The sequence below is a fragment of the Corylus avellana genome, chromosome 6 (genome assembly GCF_965113065.1).
Source record: "Corylus avellana chromosome 6, dhCorAvel1.hap1.2, whole genome shotgun sequence".
Lineage (NCBI taxonomy): Eukaryota > Viridiplantae > Streptophyta > Magnoliopsida > Fagales > Betulaceae > Corylus > Corylus avellana.
This window is the reverse complement of record NC_142495.1, coordinates 5839990-5862883: the sequence shown is the minus strand read 5'-3', so window position 1 is coordinate 5862883 and position 22894 is coordinate 5839990. Positions and strand designations below refer to the sequence as shown.

Genomic DNA, 22894 nt, shown 5'->3' with positions numbered 1-22894 from the left:
TATATATCACGTTAATATCGTGTTATCACTATTATTATCACCATTTGCTTACAATCTTGGACCATCTTAGACCAAGAATGAATCGGCAGAAGCATTGGACCATTTGTCCAATCTTGAAAAAATATATGTTCTTCTAATGTAAATGGTGGCCAGCCTTATTAATATAATACAAGACGGAGCCATAAAGTATTATTGGCAGGGCCAAAGGCATAAGTTTAGGGGGAAAAAAAAGGGCCAAGGCATAATTTTTATTTTTTTATGATCTATATTGGTGGTTCGTTCAAAAGAATAATGCTACAAATCTCTCTTATGTCACACTTATATATGCCTCTTTAAAGATGATGTGACTTTTAAAATCATTATTAGCCCTGTGATTAATCACTATTAGATTTTGATCAACTTGTGATTTTGAAAGGCACCTCATATCTTGAGTGACACGAGAGAGACTTCTAAAAGGTATACAAGTTATTCTAGAAGTCTTAGAAGTCCTCCTTGTGTCACTCAAAGTATGAGATGACTTTTAAAATCACAATCTGATTAAAATTCAATAGTGGTCAATCACAAGTTCAATGGTAATTTTAAAAGTCATATCATCATTAGAGGGACACAATAGAGACTTGTAGCATACTCATCAACCACTTTGGAGATTTCCTTGGGTCATTGAATTGAGTAATTTTATAAGTAATTTTTTGTATCACTCGTGTGTCCCTTAAAAAATAAGGTGGCATTTAAAATCACAATTTGATCAAAATTACTCTAAGTACACGGCATAAATTAGAAGGAAAAAAAAGAGACCTAGACCGAAATTCATATGAAGAAAAAGCAACAACAATGAAACAAGAACATAATGAGTTCAAGTGCCGTTTAAGATAACAACCAATGATCTTAGAGTACATTAAGATAAAACAAATTACTTTGCACCGCTTATTTGTTGTAAATTGCGTTTTTTCATTTAAAAAATTTAACTCAGTACAAAACGAACCGCAAAATAGCATGCAATGAAGGGAGTTGAGAGAGAGCCACCAAAGATGAGCCAAATCCCAGAGTTTTGAGACAAAAACTGCTACAAAATCGATGGATCTCCATTGTGGTTTACATATTCATCTATAGAATTAGAAGATGTTCCTGCTTTGATCCAAAAGATTCCTTCATTTTAGTTTAGCAACTTGCAACACGTTCATTTGTTGATGGGTGAGAGGCAAAGTGGTAGCCCGGAGCACATGTACTGTCACCCCAAGTTCAAGTTAGTGGGACACTACATATACACTTGTTAATTAACAGTTATATAAAATTTTACTTACATAGCCACAAGGTGTCGTGGTGTAGTTGGTTATCACGTCAGTCTAACACACTGAAGGTCTCCGGTTCGAACCCGGGCGACGCCATTTTGATGCATTTTTTTAACGTACGTCGTAAACGACGTCGTATACGATTGGCCTCTCGATGAGCCACGGTGGTCCACGCCTTTGGTTTTTTAACCCGGGAAGTCGTCACTTCATGATTTTGGTGGTTTTACTGAGTGGGAGAGATCTCAGACATTTCTTCGCATTTTCCTCTCTTTCTTTCTCGGTCCTCACTACTCGCACTCCCCCGCGCAACGGATCTCAAAATTTTCCGACACTTGCTTGGGAAATACGGAGATGGAGGGCACGCGAGAAAACAGATTCTATAGAACCAAACGGAAATATAAACAGAAGAAGGTTGACTTGGACACAGTGCTTCGGAAATCTTGGTACCATCTGCGGCTGTCGGTGAGGCACCCTTCAAGGGTCCCCACCTGGGACGCCATCGTCCTCACCGCCGCCAGCCCCGAGCAGGCCCAGCTCTACGACTGGCAGCTCGAGCGCGCCAAGCGCATGGGCCGTGTCTCCCCCTCCACCGTCACTCTAGCCGTGCCCGACCCCCACGGCCAGCGGATCGGCTCCGGAGCCGCCACTCTCCACGCCATTCACGCTCTCGCTGCGCATTACCAGCACCTCGGCCTCCATCTCGCCCCCGTGGTACGTGACTTCGGCTGTGTACTATAGCTCGTTTTGTGGCTCGTATTCGTATAATAATTTTGATCGTATCGTACTGCTGAAAGAAACATAGAGTTCATTTTTGTGTTTTTTTTTATTTTCTTTGGGGTTTATATGATGTTGTTCTGTCAAGGAAACTATGGGTGCTCACTCACATTCCTCTCTCCCTGCAAAAGAATTTGGGGGAAGAAAGGGGTTGTATAAGTTCAAGAGCCAGAGTAATACAAAGGGTAGTGAACAAATTTGAAATAGTGGCATTTTCATGATATTGTAGTCCTTACTCTACGTCCTGCATCAATTATGGGTGATATAATTATAAATGAAAATCCTGTGCTAATTCATAATGGGTCAATTGGCCCATTTCACATTTGATATCTGTGGAGCAACTAACGGCGCTTAAATGTGCCAGTATGCGTCCTTTATCTTTTGTTTTGTGTATTGGGAATTATTTGAACATTAGGTTCTATGGCTGTCTTCTGCGCTGCTGCATTACATAAGAATCCAAATTTTTCCTCTTACTTATGGGGGAGAGGATGGGAAATAAATACTTAAAATCTTTGTTGCCATTTGGGAAATTCTTTCATTGCTAGCTTTGATGGTTGCTTATGATCAACAGGCAGAAACCACAGACAATGGCAGTTCCAACAATGAAGTCCCCGTCATGCCAATGGTTAGCTTCATGGCCAAAAAGCATATACTATTGCTTCATGCTGGAGGTGACTCTAAAAGGGTCCCATGGGCAAATCCTATGGGAAAAGTTTTTCTGCCGCTTCCCTTTTTGGGAGCAGATGACCCTGATGGGCCAGTTCCACTGCTTTTTGACCATATACTGGCCATTGCTTCTTGTGCAAGACAAGCCTTTAAAAATGAAGGTTATTTGTTCTGTCTATTACATTAAGTGAAACTTGGCAATATCGTTATCAGAAGGATTTTATTACTCAAAGTTGACTTTCCTATGTGTAGAAACCTTTAGAATATGTATGTTTGTGTGTATGTATATTGTCATGAGTACGGATATATGTATATATTATTGACATGAATAGTTCTATTTATCTGGGTCGCTTATTAATGATTAACTTATAACATTAACTATTATTATTAGTATCTGTATCTTTGCTAAGTTAATTGCACACATGCTACATATGGGACAAGTATATTGCTTTAGGTGCTCAGAAGGTTGTTTGATGTCTCAATTATCATCTCTTACAGTATATGGATGTTACTAACAGGATCATTTTTTTTTTTTTTTTAATCTTTGCAGGCGGTATATTTATTATGACTGGAGATGTTCTTCCGTGTTTTGATGCCTCCACCATGGTACTTCCAGAGGACACATCCTGCATCATCACTGTTCCAATCACCCTAGATATTGCGTCTAACCATGGTGTCATTGTGGCATCTCAAAGTGGGATTACGGCTAAAAGTGTTTTGGTCAGTTTAGTTGACAATCTTCTACAAAAACCCAGCATACGCGAGCTTGATGAGAGTAAGGCAATTCTTGATGATGGTAGAACACTACTTGACACAGGAATGATAGCAGTTAGAGGTCAAGCCTGGGTGGAGCTTGTTAAGCTTGCATGTTCCTGCCAACCAATGATTTCAGAGCTTCTGAAGAGCAGAAAAGAGGCAAGCACTGATGTTTATTCATGTAAATATTTTATATTTTTACCTATCATAAGAAAGAAAATTTCATCATGTATATCTTCTCAGGGAAAGGAAAAGAGAAAAAAGGGAAACTATTGCTTAAGTTTGTCTGTGATGCCTCATTGTGTAGGACTATTTTAAGTGCTCACAGGATGTGACCTCTCTATATGACAAGTTAAATTTAGGAATAGAAAGTAAACCAGATGCTTGGATTCATTCTTGCAATGCTGACTATTAACTGCAGTTTGTCTAGTTTCACTGGAAGAGAGGAACACCATGGAAAACACAACAGGAATGGTTTTGTCATGGATATGCTTACAATATAATGCAATGCCAACATCTTTTACTCTAATATATGTTCCTTGTATTTTCTGCAGATGAGTTTATATGAAGATCTGGTAGCAGCTTGGGTACCTGCAAAACATGAGTGGCTGCAACGACGGCCTTTGGGTGAAGAACTGGTCAGCAGATTGGGAAAAAACAAGATGTTTAGCTATTGTGCTTGTATGTTAAACACTGCTGCAAGTATCTAAATCTTGTTATTGTTCTTAAAATTTATATAATTGCTATATTGGTGTTGTCCTTGCTCTATTTTGCCACTGCAGATGATTTGTTGTTCTTACATTTTGGAACCTCAAGTGAAGTTTTGGACCACCTAAGTGGGGCTGGTCCAGGACTTGTTGGCCGAAGACACTTGTGTTCCATCCCAGCAACAACTGTTTCTGACATTGCAGCATCTGCTGTTGTTCTTTCAAGCAAAATTGCACCTGGGGTGTCAGTTGGGGAAGATTCTCTTCTATATGATTCATCCATTTCTAGCGGCATACAAATTGGTTCGCAATCTATAGTTGTTGGTATCAATGTCCCAGGAGACAATGGGAGGACGGCAGAAGATTCATTTAAGTTCATGCTTCCTGATCGCCATTGCCTTTGGGAGGTTCCGTTAGTAGGATGCACTGAAAGAGTTATTGTGTATTGTGGTCTCCATGATAACCCAAAAAATTCAGTTTCTAGGGATGGGACTTTTTGTGGGAAACCCTGGAAGAAGTTTTTTCATGATCTATGCATCCAAGAAAGTGATCTGTGGGCCTCGACAGTTACGCAGGACAAATGCTTATGGAATGCAAAGATATTCCCCATTCTCCCTTACTTTGAAATGCTTACTTTGGCAACATGGTTGATGGGCCTGAGTGACCAAAAAACCAATTACTTGCTTCCCTTATGGAAAAATGCGCGCCGTGTCAGTTTGGAGGAGTTGCATAGATCAATTGACTTCACAAAGATGTGTATAGGCTCCAGTAATCATCAAGCAGATCTTGCAGCTGGAATTGCTCAAGCATGCATTAATTATGGCATGATTGGACGCAACTTATCTCAATTGTGTAGAGAAATTCTTCAAAAGGAAGTTTCAGGAGTCAAAATATGTAAGGACTTTCTGGATATGTGTCCCAGACTTCAGGAGCAGAACTCTAGGATTCTTCCCAAAAGTCGAGCATACCAGGTGCAAGTTGATCTGCTTCGAGCATGCAGAGATGAAGCAAGAGCATGTGAGTTGGAGCACAATGTTTGGGCTGCGGTTGCTGATGAAACGGCTTCGGCAGTAAGATATGGTTTTAAAGGTGGATTAAAGATTCATGTTGTTAATAGTGTCAAGTTATATTAATTGAGAAAGAACTACTGATGACAAAACTGGGCAATATCAACACATCACTGAAATTATCACTTAAAAAAGTTCTGAAGAGACTTGTGTTTCTTCCATTGTCCTTCCTTTTTAAGTAGTTATTTCACATCTATCAAAATATATGGTATATTTATAATTTTAGTATTTACTTATCAAAAAAAAATTTATAATTTTAGTATTCTGTTGGAGCTATTATGTTATGCTCTTGATTTTTAAGGGCCAGTGATTTACACAACTTTCTTTGTGGTCTGTAGAACATCTCTTGGAGTCTCCCAGCAACGTGTCTGGTTCAGCATATGAGAACAAGAAGTTTGATGGCTGTGTTGATAGATCTTTCCACCCTAGAATGATAAAGGTTGAATTACCTGTTCGTGTAGATTTTGTTGGGGGTTGGAGTGATACTCCTCCATGGAGCTTAGAGCGTTCTGGTTGTGTTCTGAATATGGCAATCAATCTGGAAGGTTCTCTTCCCATTGGCGCCATCATAGAGACAACAGAAACAGCTGGAGTATCAATAAGCGATGATGCTGGAAACCAGTATCATGTTGAAGATCTTACCTCTATTTCCGCTCCATTTGAAAGCGATGATCCATTTCGGCTCGTCAAATCTGCATTAGTTGTGACTGGCATTATTCATGATAACATGCTTTTGTCCATGGGCTTGCTAATCAGGACATGGGCCAATGTCCCTCGTGGTAGTGGCTTGGGGACTTCTAGCATCTTAGCTGCTGCTGTTGTGAAAGGACTTCTCCAGATAACTGATGGGGATGACAGTAATGAAAATGTTGCTAGACTTGTTTTGGTATTAGAGCAGCTTATGGGAACAGGAGGTGGTTGGCAGGATCAAATTGGAGGTCTGTACCCTGGAATAAAATTTACCGCAAGTTTTCCTGGAATTCCATTGCGGCTTCAAGTCATTCCCCTCCTAGCTTCTCCTCAGCTGACTCTAGAGTTGCAGCAACGCTTACTTGTGGTATTTACTGGTCAAGTAAGTATTTATCCACTTTTATTCTCATTTCCATAAACTGTCTTTCAGGATACTAAAACTATATATAAAGAAAGAAATGGTGAAGATAAAAGTACATGAGCACCATAAGCTCAAGGGACGAGCATGGCTCTTTGATTGCATCTGTTGTTTTGCTTGTCTAAGCTCAAGTCATGATGCTCATACAAATTCTGTGCAGGTTCGACTTGCACACGAAGTTTTGCAGAAAGTGGTAACTAGATATCTTCGACGAGATAACCTTCTTGTGTCTAGTATCAAGCGTCTTGCAGAATTGGCAAAGATTGGAAGGGAAGCTCTAATGAACTGTGACATTGATGAGTTGGGGGAAATAATGTTGGAGGCTTGGAGGTTGCATCAGGAACTTGACCCTTACTGCAGCAACCAGTTTGTCGACCGCCTCTTTTCATTTGCTGACCCTTACTGCAATGGCTACAAGCTTGTGGGTGCTGGTGGTGGGGGTTTTGCATTGTTGCTTGCCAAGGATGCTTGCAGTGCCAACGAACTAAGGCAATTGCTAGAAGCAGATCCAAGCTTCGACGTGAAAATCTATGATTGGAATATCTTTAAAGAGTATTAATTGTGAAGAGGGTTATCAAAAGGTATCATATTATTTTTTTAGATTGATGGTTATCTATTCTTATTCTAGATTAAGATGCGTGTTCAAATTGTTGAGGTGTCATTCATGTAAATTCTGTAAAATGAAAAACGAGAGGAAAACTACAGAATGCGAGTATTGTTTAAGCTCAATAAATTTCAGCAGTGTAACAGATGTATTGTGATGTAGAATTTGCATGGAAATACTTGGAAAAATAAAGAAAAGTCAATACAATGACGAAAATACCTCTGTATCAAAGGATCCTAATTTGACTCAGATTTATACTTATTTAACCTTCTTTACCTATGAAATTTCAAGAATTTTTCAATTCGAATTTTAATGTTTAAAAATTTGTAATGTATTCTCTAATTTTTCAAAATTTTTTAATTCAGACCTTTGGTTACTAATTTCTGTCTAATTTGACGAAAATCATCTCACTTGATACCCTCTATTTCAATTTTGCCCTCATTAAAACCTATAAAATTACGTAATTATCTTCAATTTATTGAGGGTAATTACGTAATTTCATAGGTTTTAATGAGGGCAAAATTAAAATAGAGGGTATCAAAATCTCACGTGAGACGCACATGAGATGATTTTTGTCCAATTAGACAAAAATTAGTAACGGAGGATTTGAACTGAAAATTTTTGAAACATTAGGGGGTACATTACTAATTTTTAAATATTAGGGTTCAATTTAAAAAATTCCTGAAACTTTAAGAGGGTAAATGAATTTTTTTTTTTTCTTTAAAATACAATTTTTTTTTTAAATTTAATTTAAAATTACACTTTTAATCAATAAAATTGCAATACCAAACACACTATTACAGCTTACGGCGGTTAATCTATATCTAGAGTCTAGACCGCAGCTTTTTAATGACAACGTCCACTCTCCTACTTTACGTGGAGGGGTCCAGCACGTGGATATGGCGCTCCACTGGCTTTGTATTTTTTTTTTTTTTTCTAAAAAAAGGTTAAAAAGGTAGGATGTGAGATAAAGGCATAACTTGGAAACATAGCAAGGAATCCGAGGTGCATTAAATTCCTTTCCCCGCCCAGAAACGGCGTCGCTTCCCCTTAGATTAATTGCCGTAGACTTCTTTGTAACGGGAATTATGGCACAAAGACCATATTATTGTCAGCAGCCACAGAGTCAATTTAAGAGGAAAAAAAAGAAAGAAAGGAAAGATAACAGAAAACATGCAGGATCGACCTCATCACCTTCAATGATGATGACCTTTTATATTGGTATTGGTAAAGGTCGTTGAGCCGATTCTTTTTGTTCAGCCAATCAATGATTGCCGCACCCAAATCCATGTTTTATTTTGTGTGTATTTCTTCCAAAATCATTCTCAGATTTGGGTTTCATTTTGCAGTGTCACATTTATAGCGACCGTATGTACATGCTGTGGATTTAGAGAGTAGAGCATAGCACAGAGAGAGAAACAGGGAGATGGGTCTGCTCTCCAACAGAGTGGAGAGAAGTGAGATCAAGCCCGGAGACCACATCTACACTTACAGAGCTATCTTCACCTACTCCCACCACGGTCTCTCTATCTCAATCTATCTCACTCTCTATGTGTGTGTTTTCTATGATTAAGAAATGACAATCATCAACATGTTTGCAAAATTCTGCAATGTGGATTCCTTATCTGATTCATGATACTGGGTCGGTCTTTTTTTTTTTTTTTTTAAAAAAAAAATTATTAATATTATTATTATTTTGTTGGGGGTCTCTCAGAGTTTTGTTTGTGTCAATTTGCTTTCGGGAGTTCTCATTTTGGTTTTTCTTTTTGTCCCCCAGAATTATGAAATGTGGGTTTATCATGAAATTTTGGTTTTGTTTGTGTCAATTGTCAACATGCTTTCTGGGTTTAACTATTTCCCCCCCTAATAATACCTGTTTGTTGAATGTTGTGCTGGGTCGTCTTTTACAATAGCTGAATCGTAAATTGTAATCCACCAAAATGTTTGATGGGTCCCGTCGAATTATGTGATAACTCTGTTAATCTTTCTGCCGTATATCATGATGTCCAGAAATTGACCATCGCTTTGTGTGTTTTGGAATTGGAATGCGGATTTACTTTTCTTGCAAGTTTGTCTTTGTGCATTAGTGGATTCATTGATTATTGCATCCATTGGCTTTTGCAAGGAAGGCATGAATTACTCTAGTAGACCAAGTTTTCAGATTCTTTTCTATGCTGCAATTTCTTGTCAAATAGATGGATGGTTGTCGAACTCTTCTTCAATTGGAAGAATGCTTCCATTGACTTCTGCAGTCATGCTTCATGCCGCACTCTGAGTAGGAGAATTGGGATTAATTTTAAGTACATACTTTGCTATGTATTGGTAACACTTCTTTTGGTTACTGTGATTATGTAGGATAAGTTAAGGAATTAATATTACATTCACTATGAAGATAGTCAAATGGAGTCTTGTAGTAGGTTCTAAGTGATAGGGCACATTAAAGCAAAAGAGCACATCAAAGACAGTCGCTGGTGCGGATTGGTTTAATAAGGGTGTTCCCAATGCAATAGCACATCTGGCTATTTGTATTTTCAGATTTTATTTATGTAGAGTTCTATATGTGTTCTCTAACAGAACATAATATGCACAGAAGATAGCTAATGAGAAATATAGATGCCTCCTCTCTCCCCTCCTCTCTCCCCTCCAGTGGGTTGTTAGTCAAGTGCACTTTCAATGGAAATCTCTACCAACCAATCGATGATTATTTTGCAACCTAAGCAACTTTGTTAAATAATTCAATAGCTGCAAATGGAGTTCGAAGGATTTGTATAACTTCATGAAGATGTAAGTTCTAATGTTTAATTGTGAAAATCAAGGTTATATTGTTGGAATATTGAAGCGTTAGAACCCCATACCAGGATCAGCAGACACCAGAGTATTGTATAATTTATGTGTAATGTTAGTTCAGATCAGTAAAGCTGTCACTTTATTGCTTGCACTTCATTATTCAGGGGTTGCATTTACACTAATCTGCTTTTTATGGCCTGTAATGGTGTATTTGTATGCATTTGGGGTGAAACATTGGACCACATGCTACTTGAAATATTGATCAGCTTTGCATGGCTTAATATAGTGGTGACCTGTCTATTGCACTCTAGTAGATGTAGAAGTATAAAATGAAAATTTGATATATATCATCCTTCAAATTTTCCACATGTTAGTCCCAATGTTTGTTTCCCCTAATTTAGCATCAATTCCAAGCCCATATATTCTGTGCTCCTCATTCACTTCCTCATAAAGCTGTACTGGTTAATGTGGTCACCTTTTATTCTGTTAACGAATATAACATTACCTTAACAAAACAACCTTTCAAACAGCTGAAAATAATCTCAATGGCTTTTAGTTGACCCCTTTTGTTGTTTGATCAAGCTTAATCATGAGCTATATTGAATATGCAGGTATCTTTGTTGGAGGAAGCAAGGTGGTCCATTTTAGACCTGAGAGAAATTTGAATTCAAGCACTGGTACATCTTCTGATTCTGACTTTTATGATTCAACATTGAGCCTCCCATCATCGTGTCCTACCTTTCCCGACTGTGGATTTAGGCAACCCAACAGTGGCGTAATCCTCTCTTGCCTGGATTGTTTCCTTCGAAATGGATCTCTGTATTGTTTCGAATACGGAGTTACTCCATCAGTTTTCCTTGCTAAGGTGCGGGGCGGCACATGCTCCACTGCAGCATCTGACCCACCAGAAACAGTTATCCACCGAGCAATGTATCTTCTTCAAAATGGATTTGGCAATTATGATGTGTTTCAAAACAACTGTGAAGACTTCACACTTTATTGCAAAACTGGTCTTCTGATAGTAGACAGACTTGGGGTTGGAAGAAGTGGTCAAGCCTCTTCTATCATTGGTGCCCCATTGGCTGCCATTCTTTCTTCTCCTCTGAAGTTGCTGATGCCAAGTCCTGTTGGCGTGGCTACGATGACGGCTGGGATGTACTGTATGAGCAGGTATGCAACTGATATTGGGGTTCGAACCGATGTGATCAAGGTGGCAGTGGAGGACTTGGCTGTGAACCTGGGTTGGGCAGGCCATCATGAGGAAGTAGCTGATGACAGTGAGGCTTCTAACCAACTGATTGTCTTATGATGCGACATTTCATCCTTGTGCATCGAAAGCTGTTGTGTAGATTATTTATGGTTAGTGTTTATCAGCTTTTGTTGACATTGGTAAGTGAAGTCCTGATGCTGTGCCTCTTTCCCCCCGCTCTTCTCCTCCTTTCCCTCATAAATTTGTTAGTTGTTGTACAATGCTTTGCAGTCTTGTGATGTGCATGAAATGTTGTTGAGAACAATGCTCTCATTGCAGATTAAGTGAAAAAGTTGTGACAATGGGTGGTGTTCTATATGTTGTAATGAAGTCGTGTAATTCTAATGTGCCACTTGAAATGGTCTGTCAAGGGCATGAAGGGCTGAATTAATACTTCGAGCATGGAAATTAGAGTTTCTCAAACCTTTAAATCTCATCTGTCCATTATATCTAAGGACCGGGAACGGGCCTTTAACAACACTAGGCTGAAAATGGGCCACAACGGGACAAACTATGAGCCAAAAAATAGGGCCAACTATAGGCCTTAAATAAGAGTACTAGCAGAGATATTCTAAAACTCATTCCCTTTTATATATAGGAAAAATCTAAAAAAAAAATCCATAAAAACTCACCCATATCAAAGTCCCTATATTTGACCTAAGCCTTTAGATGACTACGGTGTTCCGAGTTTCTTAATGTATTGAGAAATACTGTAGCTACCTAACCCAATAATTTATTCACAAAAACTTTTATCTCTCCTCCCCCACACGTCTTTCTTTCTCTCACGCCTATCTTTGTCTCCTTCCAAAAACGCTTCACCTTCCTTCAACCTCCAATACCCAAACCCTCATTTGATTTACCAACTCATCTTCAAACCTCCTAAAAAAAAACACTCATATTCCATCTGGTCAGGAAAAAAAAACCTCATCTTCCTTCAACCCCCAATTCCCAAACCCAAAAATCAACGAAAACGAGAGAGAAGAGGGAGAGAGAGAGATTAAAATACTGAGAAGAAAAAAGAGGGGGGGGGGGGGGGGGGGGGGGTTGTGCAAAGGAGAAAGAAGACGGATAAGAGAGAGATTGAGAGAAAATATATATATTTATGAAATAAAGAAAGAAAAAAAAAAACGGAATCTATTATATGGTATATTTGGATAGAAAATTAAAAAATAGTTTTATTCCTTAATTTTATTATTATTTTTTTTTAAATGATTGGATATGCTGCTAGTGATCTAGGCATGCTTCATGAAATAAGACTAACAAAAGCCAAACGATTGGGCTAACAAATGGTGGAAAAATGGGTCACATGAACCAAATATAGTCAATTTGGCCTTTTTTTTCTTTCCTCAATCGATATAAATTTTTAATTTTATTTTTAGGAGCTTAAATGACCCACACACACAACAGTGTTTAACAAGACAAAAGAAAAGACTTCCCACAAGCCCAGAACGACTGAAACGTCAAAGAATGACACAGACGACAAGAGTCAAAGGCATGAAAGGGTTCAATCAACTGTTGCAGCCTCTGATTCCAGTGACCAATCAGGGTATCAAAAGAAAACATTACACCGACTTTCTCAAAATCAGACCATTGTTTTTTAAAAACAAAAAAAAAGAAAAAAAAGAAAAATAGATTCTCACATATCACAGAATGATGACTGATGAGAGGAGAAAAAGAAAAAAATTAAAAATTAAAATCTACAACACGTACCATTAAGGATGGAAAACTGGCTACAATCAATTAGATTCAAATGTGAAATCAAATCCCATTATATTCTAACATTTTTATTCTTGAAATAGAAGATTGCTGTAACATGCTGTTGTGTAGATCTTCAACATGTTTGCAAAATTGTTCCTTATCTGATTCATGATACTGTTTTTTTTTTTTTTTTTTTGGGTCAGGCTAAATCATGAACCATATTGAATTTGCAGGTATCTATGTTGAGGGAAACAAGCTAAACCATTGTTTTTTTTTTTTTTTTTTTTTTTTTTTTTTTTTTTTAATTCTTTTCGTACATGTGTATATTCAAGGATTCTAGAGTATTTCCGCACTTAACTAATAAGACTGGTGTCTCCAAGATGTAGCTCAATTGGCTAAGAATCACGCCTTATGAAGCGGAGGTCACTAGACACTAATTCGAGTTTCCCCTCCCCCCTCTTATGTAAACATGTAAAAAAAAAAAAAAAAAAAAAAGAGATAGGTGTGACTTTTCATGTGATCAAGGAAGAACGACAAATTTGGATAAGAAATTATAATAATGTCTCATGCAAAGGTGTAAAGTTGTATTGAAATATGAAGTGGGTTGAATGAGGGTAGTGATTGTTAGATGACCAAGATAGAAGGTTATAAGGTAGAAAGACTAAACAATGAGAGAATGACATGTGTCATCCATCATGTGCAAATAATGAGTCCCCTCACATTCAAACTTACATAAATTCCTCACTACATCACTCAAAACAAAAAGAAGAAAATTAATAATTATGTCATTCTAGAAAATACACTTTAAAATTTATCACTTAATTATTAAGTAGCAAAAAAAGCTTTTCATTTATCTTCCGTGATAATACTAATTAATACTGAAATGGGTTTTGAATAACTTGGCAGCACAAAGTTTATTGTGAAAAACAAGATAGTTAATAACTTTTTGATGATAATATCCACTCTCCAGCAATTTTTAATCACATATAGACATAGTGGGAATCCATAAATATTGATTAAGAACAAAAGAGAAGAAGCAAAAAAGGTGGGGGTGAGATGAAGGTACAAGTTGGAAACAAAGAAAAGAATCCGAGGTCCATAAAATTCCTTTCCCCTCGGAAATGGCGTCGCTTTCCGTTACATTAGGACTTAGATGTAACGGAGTTCATGTCCAAAAAATAAAAGAAAAGAAAAAGTAACGGAGTTATGTCACATAGACCTTATTATTATGGCTAAGCAACCGCAGTCAAATTAAGAGGAGAAAGTAAAAGGATTTAAAAAAAAAAAAGAAAAGAGGAAAAGTTAAAGAAAAAATGTAGGATGATCGTACCTGAACAGCAGAGCATTAGCTTAGATGTTGTGGATTTAGAGAATAAAGCATAGCAGAGAGAGAGAGAGAGAGAGAGAGAGAAAGGGATATGGGTGTGCTGAACAACGCAGTGGAGAGAAGTGAGATCAAGCCCGGAGACCACATCTACACCTACAGAGCTGCCTTCACCTATACTCACCACGGTCTGTAGTGCGTGTGTGTGTGTTTTTCTATGATTAAGAGATGACGATCATCAACATGTTCGTATAATTGTTCCTTATCTGATTCATGACACTGGATCTGTCTGCCTTTTCCCTTTTTTTTTTTTTTTTTCTCCGGGGTTTACAAAAATGTGAAAATATCTACTACTGCATCTTCTCTGTTTTTTCTATTTATTTTAACATGGATCGGTTGTTTCTAGAATAATGCATCATTCATTAATCCTCATTTATTGCTAAACATGTTCATCATTAAATTCAATTGAGAACACTAGACATCTTCTAAGGTTGTTCATCTCATCAACACATGAATGTGATTTCTTGCAACATGCCCCATTCATTTGCAGAGCTTTGGCAGAGATTCATCAGAATGATTTAACATATTGCTGAGATATATAGAAATTGTGCAGGTATCTTTGTTGGGGATAACAAGGTGGACCATTTTAGTCCTGACAGAAATTCAAATTCAAGCACTTGGATATGTTCTGATTCTAGCTTATGTAATAAGTCAGGAGTGATCTGCTCTTCCGATCCCGAATGTGGATTCAGGCAACCCAACAGTGGTGTTCTCCGTTCTTGCCTGGATTGTTTCCTTGGAAATGGATCTCTGTATCGTTTCGAATATGGAGTTACTCGAACATTTTTCCTTGCTCAGGTGCGGGGTGGCACATGCTCCATTGCAAAATCAGACCCACCAGAACAAGTTATCCACCGAGCATTGTATCTTCTTCAATATGGATTTGGCAATTATGAAGTCCTTTCAAACAACTGCGAAGACTTTGCGCTTTATTGCAAAACTGGTCTTCAGGTAGTAGGCGGAAAGAAAAAAGCTGGAGGTCAAGCCACTTCCTTCCTTGGTGCCCCATGGGCTACCTTTGTTTCTTCTCCTCTCAAGTGGCTAGTACCAAATCCTGTTGGTATTGCTACGGTAACGGCTGGGTCCGTCTTGATGTACTGTACGATGAGGTATGTAAATGATTTTGGCGTTCGAGATGATGTGATCAAGGTTGCAGTGGAGGACTTGGTTCAGAACATGGGCTGGCTACAAAAGAATTCTGGTATGTCCTTTTATTTATTTTCTTTATTGAATATTACATCCTTGGTAATTCTTCTATCAGATGTTTTCTTTCTCCCCAACAAAATTTCATTTATGCTTTAATATCTTTGAACATGTATAGAATTTTTAGCATGTTTGAAATGAGAACAAAGCATGATAATCTTCTGTCTTTTGATTATTGTTTATTTTATTTCATTTGTTGTAATTGTAAGCATGAATATTTATGTTAATCAATGTTAATGGTATATTATGACTATTCACTTTGCATTAATGTTATTGTTTCACATTGATATTTATATTATGAAATAGTTTGGTGATTGCCAAAGTGACTCACTTAGAAACATTCATAGATTTGAAGTCCTCCGCTTAAACTTAATGCTCATATCCCAAGAATATGAGCATTAATTTTTTAACTTTTTTTTTTGTTTTTTAATCACAAGAATATTTTGGATTGGCTCAAAGGTGCACCATCTTTCAAGTGATTGATAAACTAAATTAGAATTGTTAGAATATTTTCTGATATTTATATGATTGGATTTATATTTCCTAGTATAAGTCGATTTATTTTTCCTTGTATAAGTCGATTTAGGTTTACTTGTATAGGTCAACTTATTCAACTATACATAGGGACTTATGTACCGTAAATAATCAAGTTTATGAGTACAGTGTAGCCATAGGGGCCGTTCAAAGTGATGAAAATAGGTGTCTAACACTGAACCATCCGTAATTCTTTGTCTTTCTCTCTTGCTTTCTCTACTATTTTTGTATTTTAGATCTTCCTACAAACTTCAACATGGTATCAAAGCTTCTTCATATTTAAACATTGTAGCATAGCTTAATTATACTTCAACAAGAATAATTAATATGTATCCTTAATTAAGAGTTTGGACCAGATACCCAAAAGTAACACACCTATTGAATTACATATGCATTATTAATTATTCCTAAGAGGTGAAAAGTAATCACTATATTGATTAAATTTTTTAATGTATTGTAATTTTCACCGAAATATGAATTGCAGTATTAATACTACTTAATATTTCTTAAATTATTATTTTATGTTTGATAACTCAAAGCATTAATATAGTGAGAATTAATTTGATTGTAGCGGTAGTTCTGATTCTTGATGGAACGAATTTCTTAGAGTGGTCTGAACGAGTTCAGTTTTACCTTGGTGTTCGGGGTCTTGATTTGGCTCTCTGGACTGAGAAACCACCTGCTATTACTAATTTTAGTAGTGCAGAAGAAAAAGCTATATACAAGTCATGGGAGCGATCAAACAGATGGAGCATTATGTTTATGCAAATGAGTATGGTGGATAGTATTAAATCAACACTTCCTGAATGTGATAGTGCTAAAGAATTCTTCAACAACGTGGAAGAACGTTTTCGATCGGTTGACAAGTCTCTTACAGGAACAATGGTGGCTGAACTAACCACCATGAAATTTGATGGTACACATGGGATGCAGGAGCATATCATTGAAATGACAAATTTAACTACTAGATTAAAGGCTCTTGGGATGAATGTGGATGACCTTCTCGTGCAATTTATTTTTGACTCATTACCTCCTCAGTATGAGCTAATTCAAATTCAGTACAACACTCATATGGATAAGTGGAATGTAAATGAATTGACTAGTATACTTGTTCAAGAAGAGGTAAGGCTTAAGCAACAAGAACATCATTCAATTCACCTTGTAAGTCAAGGAGCCACAAAGATTGAGGTACCTGAAGTTAATGGACCTCCTCAAGTAATTGAGGTTCATGAAAAGAGACAAAACAATGTCATAGAGCCACCTGAAGTTAATGGTCATGAGAAGAGACAAAACAAAGTCATAGAGCCACCTAAAGTTAATGAACCGGTTCATAAGAAGAGACAACACATGTATGTCCAATGCTATTTCTGCAAAAAGTTTGGACATATTCAGAAAAATTGTAACAAACGCAGGGCATGGTTCGAAAAGAAAGGTAAGTCTTTAACTTGCATATATTTCAAATCAAATCTTATGAAAGTTCTTTCTAATACTTGGTAGATTAACTCATGTTATACTGTTCATATTTCTAATTTGATGCAGGGCTTCCTTACTATCCAGACTTTAAACCCAAATGAAAATGGAGTTGAAGTTCGACTTGTTGCCATCAGAACCGTCGTTTGTTTCTAAAGACTGGTTGTTACATAGATTTGTTTTATACCCTTTATGTTTATTCTATTTCTCGAAATTTTGTTTCTTTGTCTAAACTTGATCTTAATGGTTATCTCGTGGTTGTGATGGTTTGTATATATAAATGAATTGTATTAAACTGTTTGTGATTGGGTTGTATTGGGTCACTGCATTTCATTCCATTGATGAAATTTTCGTAAGAAAAAAAAAAAAAAAATTGTAATGCTTTGTATATGACTACTTTCTTGGAAATTAATGATCAGTTTGCAACATTTTTTATTTTTGGTTTTGACTTGCCATTGTTTCCTCATAAATACTTATATTTTTTAGTTTCAGGAGTGCTACATAACTTTAAAGCACGAATTTCGTGATCATGACGTGACAATGAAAATCACCATAATTAGATGGAATAATAAATGAAAATCGAGTGTTCACTTAATCACATCGATTGCTCCATTGTATTGTATATGCTAATGATCAATTTAAACACAGAAAAATCAAACTAAATTTTGCATGTTGCACCTAAATGCTTAAAAGTACATCTAATGATGTATATAATGTCACATTATAAAAAATTTCTAAAACACGTATTAACATTAATATTATATACAGCATTAAATACACTAATTTTAAATCATAACTATTAAATGTAGAGAATCATATTCCAACAAATTGGGTCATCAAACTCAAAAATTTACATATAAGAAGCCAAGGGCTGCTTTCTAGCATTTCGTAAAACAATGACAGAATCCCACAATATATGCATTGTAGTGTGCTTCATCATTCAGCGGTTGATGGATGTATTTGCATATATTTTCCCTTATATATTCATTCTATCTATGCTCCTTCTCTTGACAATCTAGTATCAGCAATCTATGGCTAATAATTACTGTAGGCCTCTTCCTATGTTGGGTTTATAATTCTTATTCATTAATCCCCATGGACCACAAAGAAGTGTATGAATAAAAAGATGCTTCCAACTTCCAAGTTTCCAACCCCCCCCCCCAAAAAAAAAGAAAGTAAAAAGACGCTCTTTGATTACAAAAAGTAAGCTTAGATAGAGAAATAAATGAGCAAAAAACATGGTACGATAAAGGCACAGCTTAGAAACGAAGCAAAGATTCCAAGGTCCATACAATTCCTTTCCCATGAGGAAACGTCGTCACTTTCTCTTACATGAATTGCCGTGGACTTCAACCATACAGTCCATGTAAGTGGAAAAGTTAAAGAAAACATGCAGGATCATCCCTGAACAGCAGAGCCTTAGTTTACATGCGGTGGATTTAGAGAGTAAAGCATAGCAGAGAGAGAGAGAGAGAGAGAGAGAGAGAGAGAGAAAGGGAGATGGATGTGCTGACCAACAGAGTGGGGAGAAGTGAGATCAAGCCCGGAGACCACATCTACACCTACAGAGCTGCCTTCATCTATTCTCACCATGGTCTGTCTCTGTGTGTGTGTTTTTCTATGTTTAAGAGATGACGATCATCAACATGTTCATATAATTGTTCCTTATCTGATTCATGATACTTTTCCTTTTTCTTCGTGGGGGGCGTGGGGGGCGGTTTCTGTTTATTTTAACATGGTCTCAACAGTTGTTTCTAGAATAATGCATCATTCAGTCCTCATTTATTGCTAAACACGTTCATCATTAAATTCAATTGAAAACACAAAATCTCGCTATTATGACATCTTCTAAGGTTGTTTGTCAGACCAGGAAAAAAAAAAAAACAAATTCATCTCAACACATGAATGTGATTTCTTGCAACATGCCATTCATTTGCAGAGCTTTTGGCAGAGATTCATCAAAATGATTTAAAATATTGCTGAGATATATAGAAATTGTGCAATTTCTTAGAATTCTTGATTCACATATATAACTCAAACAAGTTAAGAGGGAGGGTGCATATGATCTGAATGTGGAAGTCATCATCTTAAATTTGTCTTCATCATCCTCAAACACGAGGATTCTTTTACTGCTATTGATGCTTTTAGTTCAATCTTCTTATTAATTCTGTTTGCTGCATAATTAAATCATGAGATATGTTGAATTAATTGCAGGTATATTTGTTGGGGGTAACAAGGTGGTCCATTTTAGTCCTGAGAGAAATTCAAATTCAAATTCTAGCACTTGGATATGTTCTGATCCTAGCTTATGTAATAAGTCAGGAGTGATCTGCTCTTCCTATCCCGAATGTGGATTTAGGCAACCCAACAGTGGTGTACTCCGTTCTTGCCTGGATTGTTTCCTTGGAAATGGATCTCTGTATCGTTTCAAATATGGAGTTACTCGAATATTTTTCTTTGCTCAGGTGCGGGGTGGCACATGCTCCATTGCAAAATCAGACCCACCAGAACAAGTTATCCACCGAGCCTTGTATCTTGTTCAATATGGATTTGGCAATTATGATGTCCTTTCAAACAACTGCGAAAACTTTGCGCTTTATTGCAAAACGGGTCTTCAGGTAGCAGGCGGAAAGGAAAAACCTGGAGGTCAAGCCACTTCCTTCCTTGGTGCCCCATGGGCTGCCTTTGTTTCTTTTCCTCTCAAGTGGCTAGTACCAAATCCTGTTGGTATTGCTATGGTAGCGGCTGGGTCCGTCTTGATGTACTGTATGATTAGGTACGCAAATGATTTTGGCGTTCGGAAAGATGTGATCAAGGTTGCTGTGGAGAACTTGGATGAGAACATGGGCTGGAAAGCCAATGAGGCTTATTTTCTTCAAAAGAATTCTGGTATGTCCTTTTATTTATTTTCTTTATTGAATATTACATCCTTGGTAATTCTTCTATCAGATGTTTTCTTTCTCCCCAACAAAATTTCATTTATGCTTGACTTAATTGTTCTATAATTTCTTTGAACATATATAGAAATTTTTAGCATATTTGAAACGATATTGCCAACAAAGCTTGATAATCTTATCTACCGTAAATAATCAAGTTTATGAGCACAATATAGCCATAGGAGCCATTAAAAGTAGTGAACATAACCATAAATCTTTGGCTCTCTTTTTCTTCCTCTATTATTTTCGTATTTTAGATCTCCCTACAAACTTCAACATGGTATCAGAGCTTCTTCATATTTAAACATTGTAGCAGAGCTTCATTATACTTCAACAAGAATAATTAATATGTATCCTTAATTGAGAGTTTGAACCAAATAACCAAAAGTAACATACATATCGAATTACAGATGCATTATTAATTATTCCTAAGAGGTGAAAAGGAATCACTATATTGATTAAATTTTTTTATGTATTGTAATTTCCACCCAAATATGAATTACATTAATACGAATTAATTACTGTTTATTAAATTATTATTTTATGTTTGATAACTCAAAGCATTAATATAGTGAGCATTAATTTAATTGTAGCCTTAGTCCCGATTCTTGATGGAAGGAATTTCTCAGTGTGGTCTGAACAAGTTAAGTCTTACCTTGATGTTTGGGATCTTGATTTGGCTCTCCGAACTGACAAACCGCTTGCTATTACTAACTCAAGTAGTGCAGAAGAAAAGGCTAAATACAAGTCATGGGAGCGATCAAACAGATTAAGCATTATGTTTATGCAAATGAGTATAGTGAATAATATTAAATCAACTCTTCCTAAATGTGATAGTGCTAAAGAATTCTTCAAAAACTTGGAAGAACGTTTTCGATCAGTTGATAAGTCTCTTACAGGGACACTGGTGGCTGAACTTACCACAATGAAATTTGATGGTACACGTGGAATGCATGAGCATATCATTGAAATGACAAATTTAACTACTAAATTAAAGGCTCTTGGGATGAATGTGGATAAGTTCCTTCTCGTGCAATTTATTTTCAACTCATTGCCTCCTCAGTATGAGCTAATTCAAATTAAGTACAAAACTCATAAGGAGAAGTGGAATGTAAATGAATTGACCAGTATACTTGTTCAAGAAGAGGCGAGGCTTAAGCAACAAGAATATCATTCAGCTCACCTTGTAAGTCTAGGAGCCAAAAAGATAGAGTTACCTGAAGTTAATGGACCTCTTCAAGTAATTGAGGTTCTTAAGAAGAGAGAAAACAATGTCATAGAGCCATCTGAAGTTAATGGACCTCCTCAAGTAACTGAGGACCATGAGAAGAGACAAAACAATGTCACAGAGCCACCTAAAGTTAATGTACGTCTTCAAGTAAGTGAGGTTCATGCGAAGAGAAACAACAATGTCAAGTGCCATTTCTGCAAAAAGTTTGGACATGTTAAGAAATACTGCTACAAACGTAGGGCAAGGTTCGAAAATAAAGGTAAGTTTTTAGCTTACATATATATGTTTCAAATCAAATTTTTCTGAAACTTCTTCCAACTTGGTGGATTGGCTTATATTCTAATGTTCACATTTCTTATTCGATGCAGGGCGTCCCTATAATCTTGACCATAAACCCAAATAAAAATTTCATATTCATGGGAAATGAAGTCAAAGTTCCAGTTGTTGCCATCAGGACATTTCGTTTGTTTCTAGATACTAGTTGTTACATATATTTGTTTTAGACACTTTATGTTTCTACTATTTCTCGAAATTTGGTTTTTTTTTTTTTGGTCTAATCTTGATCTTGATGGTTATATGATGGTTTTAGACAGTTTTGTTGGTTTTGAGATTCTATGTGATGGTTTGTATAAATGAATCTTATTAAACTGTTTGTGATCGATCAGGTTGTATTGGCCGGGTCACTGCATTTCATGCTGATTTTATATGACTGCTTTCTTGGAAACATTTTTTTATTTTTGGTTTTAACTTGCCATTGTTTCCTCATAAATACTGATTTTTAGTTTTAGGAGTGCTACATATATTCTCAAGTACTTACTCGATCCCTGACGTGACAGTGAAAATTACTATTAGATGAAATAAAAAATGAAAGTGCATATAACATCTAGTTATGATTTTCACTGCCACGTTAGAAAGTGAGCACTTATGAGTATGCATAGCAATGCTCTTTCAGTTTTAACATGCAGTAGTTTCCAAAATCTTCCTAAGGACGTATCAAGTGAAAATCCAATAGTGTAACAACTATACTTAGCTTTCCCTTAATCGGTTTTCACTGAATCACATCAATGGCTCCATTGTATTGTATGTCATATATATGATAATGATCAATTTAAACACAGAAAGATCAAACTAAATTTTGCATGGTGCAAAAATGAACCATCTAAATGCTTGAAGTGCATTTAATGGTGTATATAAAATTACATTATTTAAATTTTTTAAAGACATGTCAACATTAACATTTATTGTGAAGATTTGGGTGAAGATGAGTAGTGTCAGTTCGCCAGTAAATGTGGGCTAATTGCTGTAGGCCTCTTCCTAAGCTCGGTTTATAATTCTGATTCATTCCCCATGGACCACAAAGAAGTGTATGAATAAAAAGATGCTTCCAATTTCCAAGTTTCCAACCCCAAAAAAAAAAAAAAAAAAACAAGA

At 36.5% G+C, this 22894-nt stretch overlaps 3 protein-coding genes and 1 non-coding gene across 5 annotated transcripts; all 4 read left to right on the top strand.

Annotated features, from left to right (window-relative positions):
- The first annotated feature begins 1311 nt into the window (after positions 1–1311).
- TRNAV-AAC (transfer RNA valine (anticodon AAC)) lies at positions 1312–1385 on the top strand. The gene has a single exon. It is a non-coding gene; the product is annotated as a tRNA-Val (tRNA).
- Positions 1386–1521: 136 nt separating this feature from the next.
- Positions 1522–7218, top strand: FKGP (L-fucokinase/GDP-L-fucose pyrophosphorylase). Its single transcript, XM_059602052.2, has 7 exons — positions 1522–2000; positions 2635–2890; positions 3280–3644; positions 4040–4166; positions 4268–5281; positions 5598–6331; positions 6528–7218. Exons 1-7 carry the CDS (start codon positions 1641–1643, stop codon positions 6924–6926), a joined length of 3255 nt encoding a protein of 1084 aa, XP_059458035.2. The 5' UTR covers positions 1522–1640; the 3' UTR covers positions 6927–7218.
- An 874-nt stretch (positions 7219–8092) lies between these two features.
- On the top strand, positions 8093–17540 carry LOC132187614 (uncharacterized). Its single transcript, XM_088517282.1, has 7 exons — positions 8093–8204; positions 8321–8491; positions 10370–11058; positions 11123–11147; positions 14643–15290; positions 16398–17258; positions 17366–17540. The coding sequence occupies exons 2-7, from the start codon at positions 8398–8400 to the stop codon at positions 17398–17400; spliced, it is 2352 nt and encodes a 783-aa protein (XP_088373408.1). The 5' UTR covers positions 8093–8204; positions 8321–8397; the 3' UTR covers positions 17401–17540.
- Positions 17541–18714: 1174 nt separating this feature from the next.
- LOC148584804 (protein LEAD-SENSITIVE 1-like) lies at positions 18715–21993 on the top strand. 2 transcript variants are annotated; one of them, XM_088517371.1, is made up of 4 exons: positions 18715–18890; positions 19511–20185; positions 21132–21722; positions 21832–21993. In XM_088517371.1, exons 1-4 carry the CDS (start codon positions 18797–18799, stop codon positions 21864–21866), a joined length of 1395 nt encoding a protein of 464 aa, XP_088373497.1. In that variant the 5' UTR covers positions 18715–18796; the 3' UTR covers positions 21867–21993. The 2 variants fall into 2 exon arrangements, with proteins under 2 accessions (XP_088373497.1, XP_088373496.1); XM_088517370.1 differs by having other exon boundaries at positions 20826–21722.
- Positions 21994–22894: the final 901 nt, after the last annotated feature.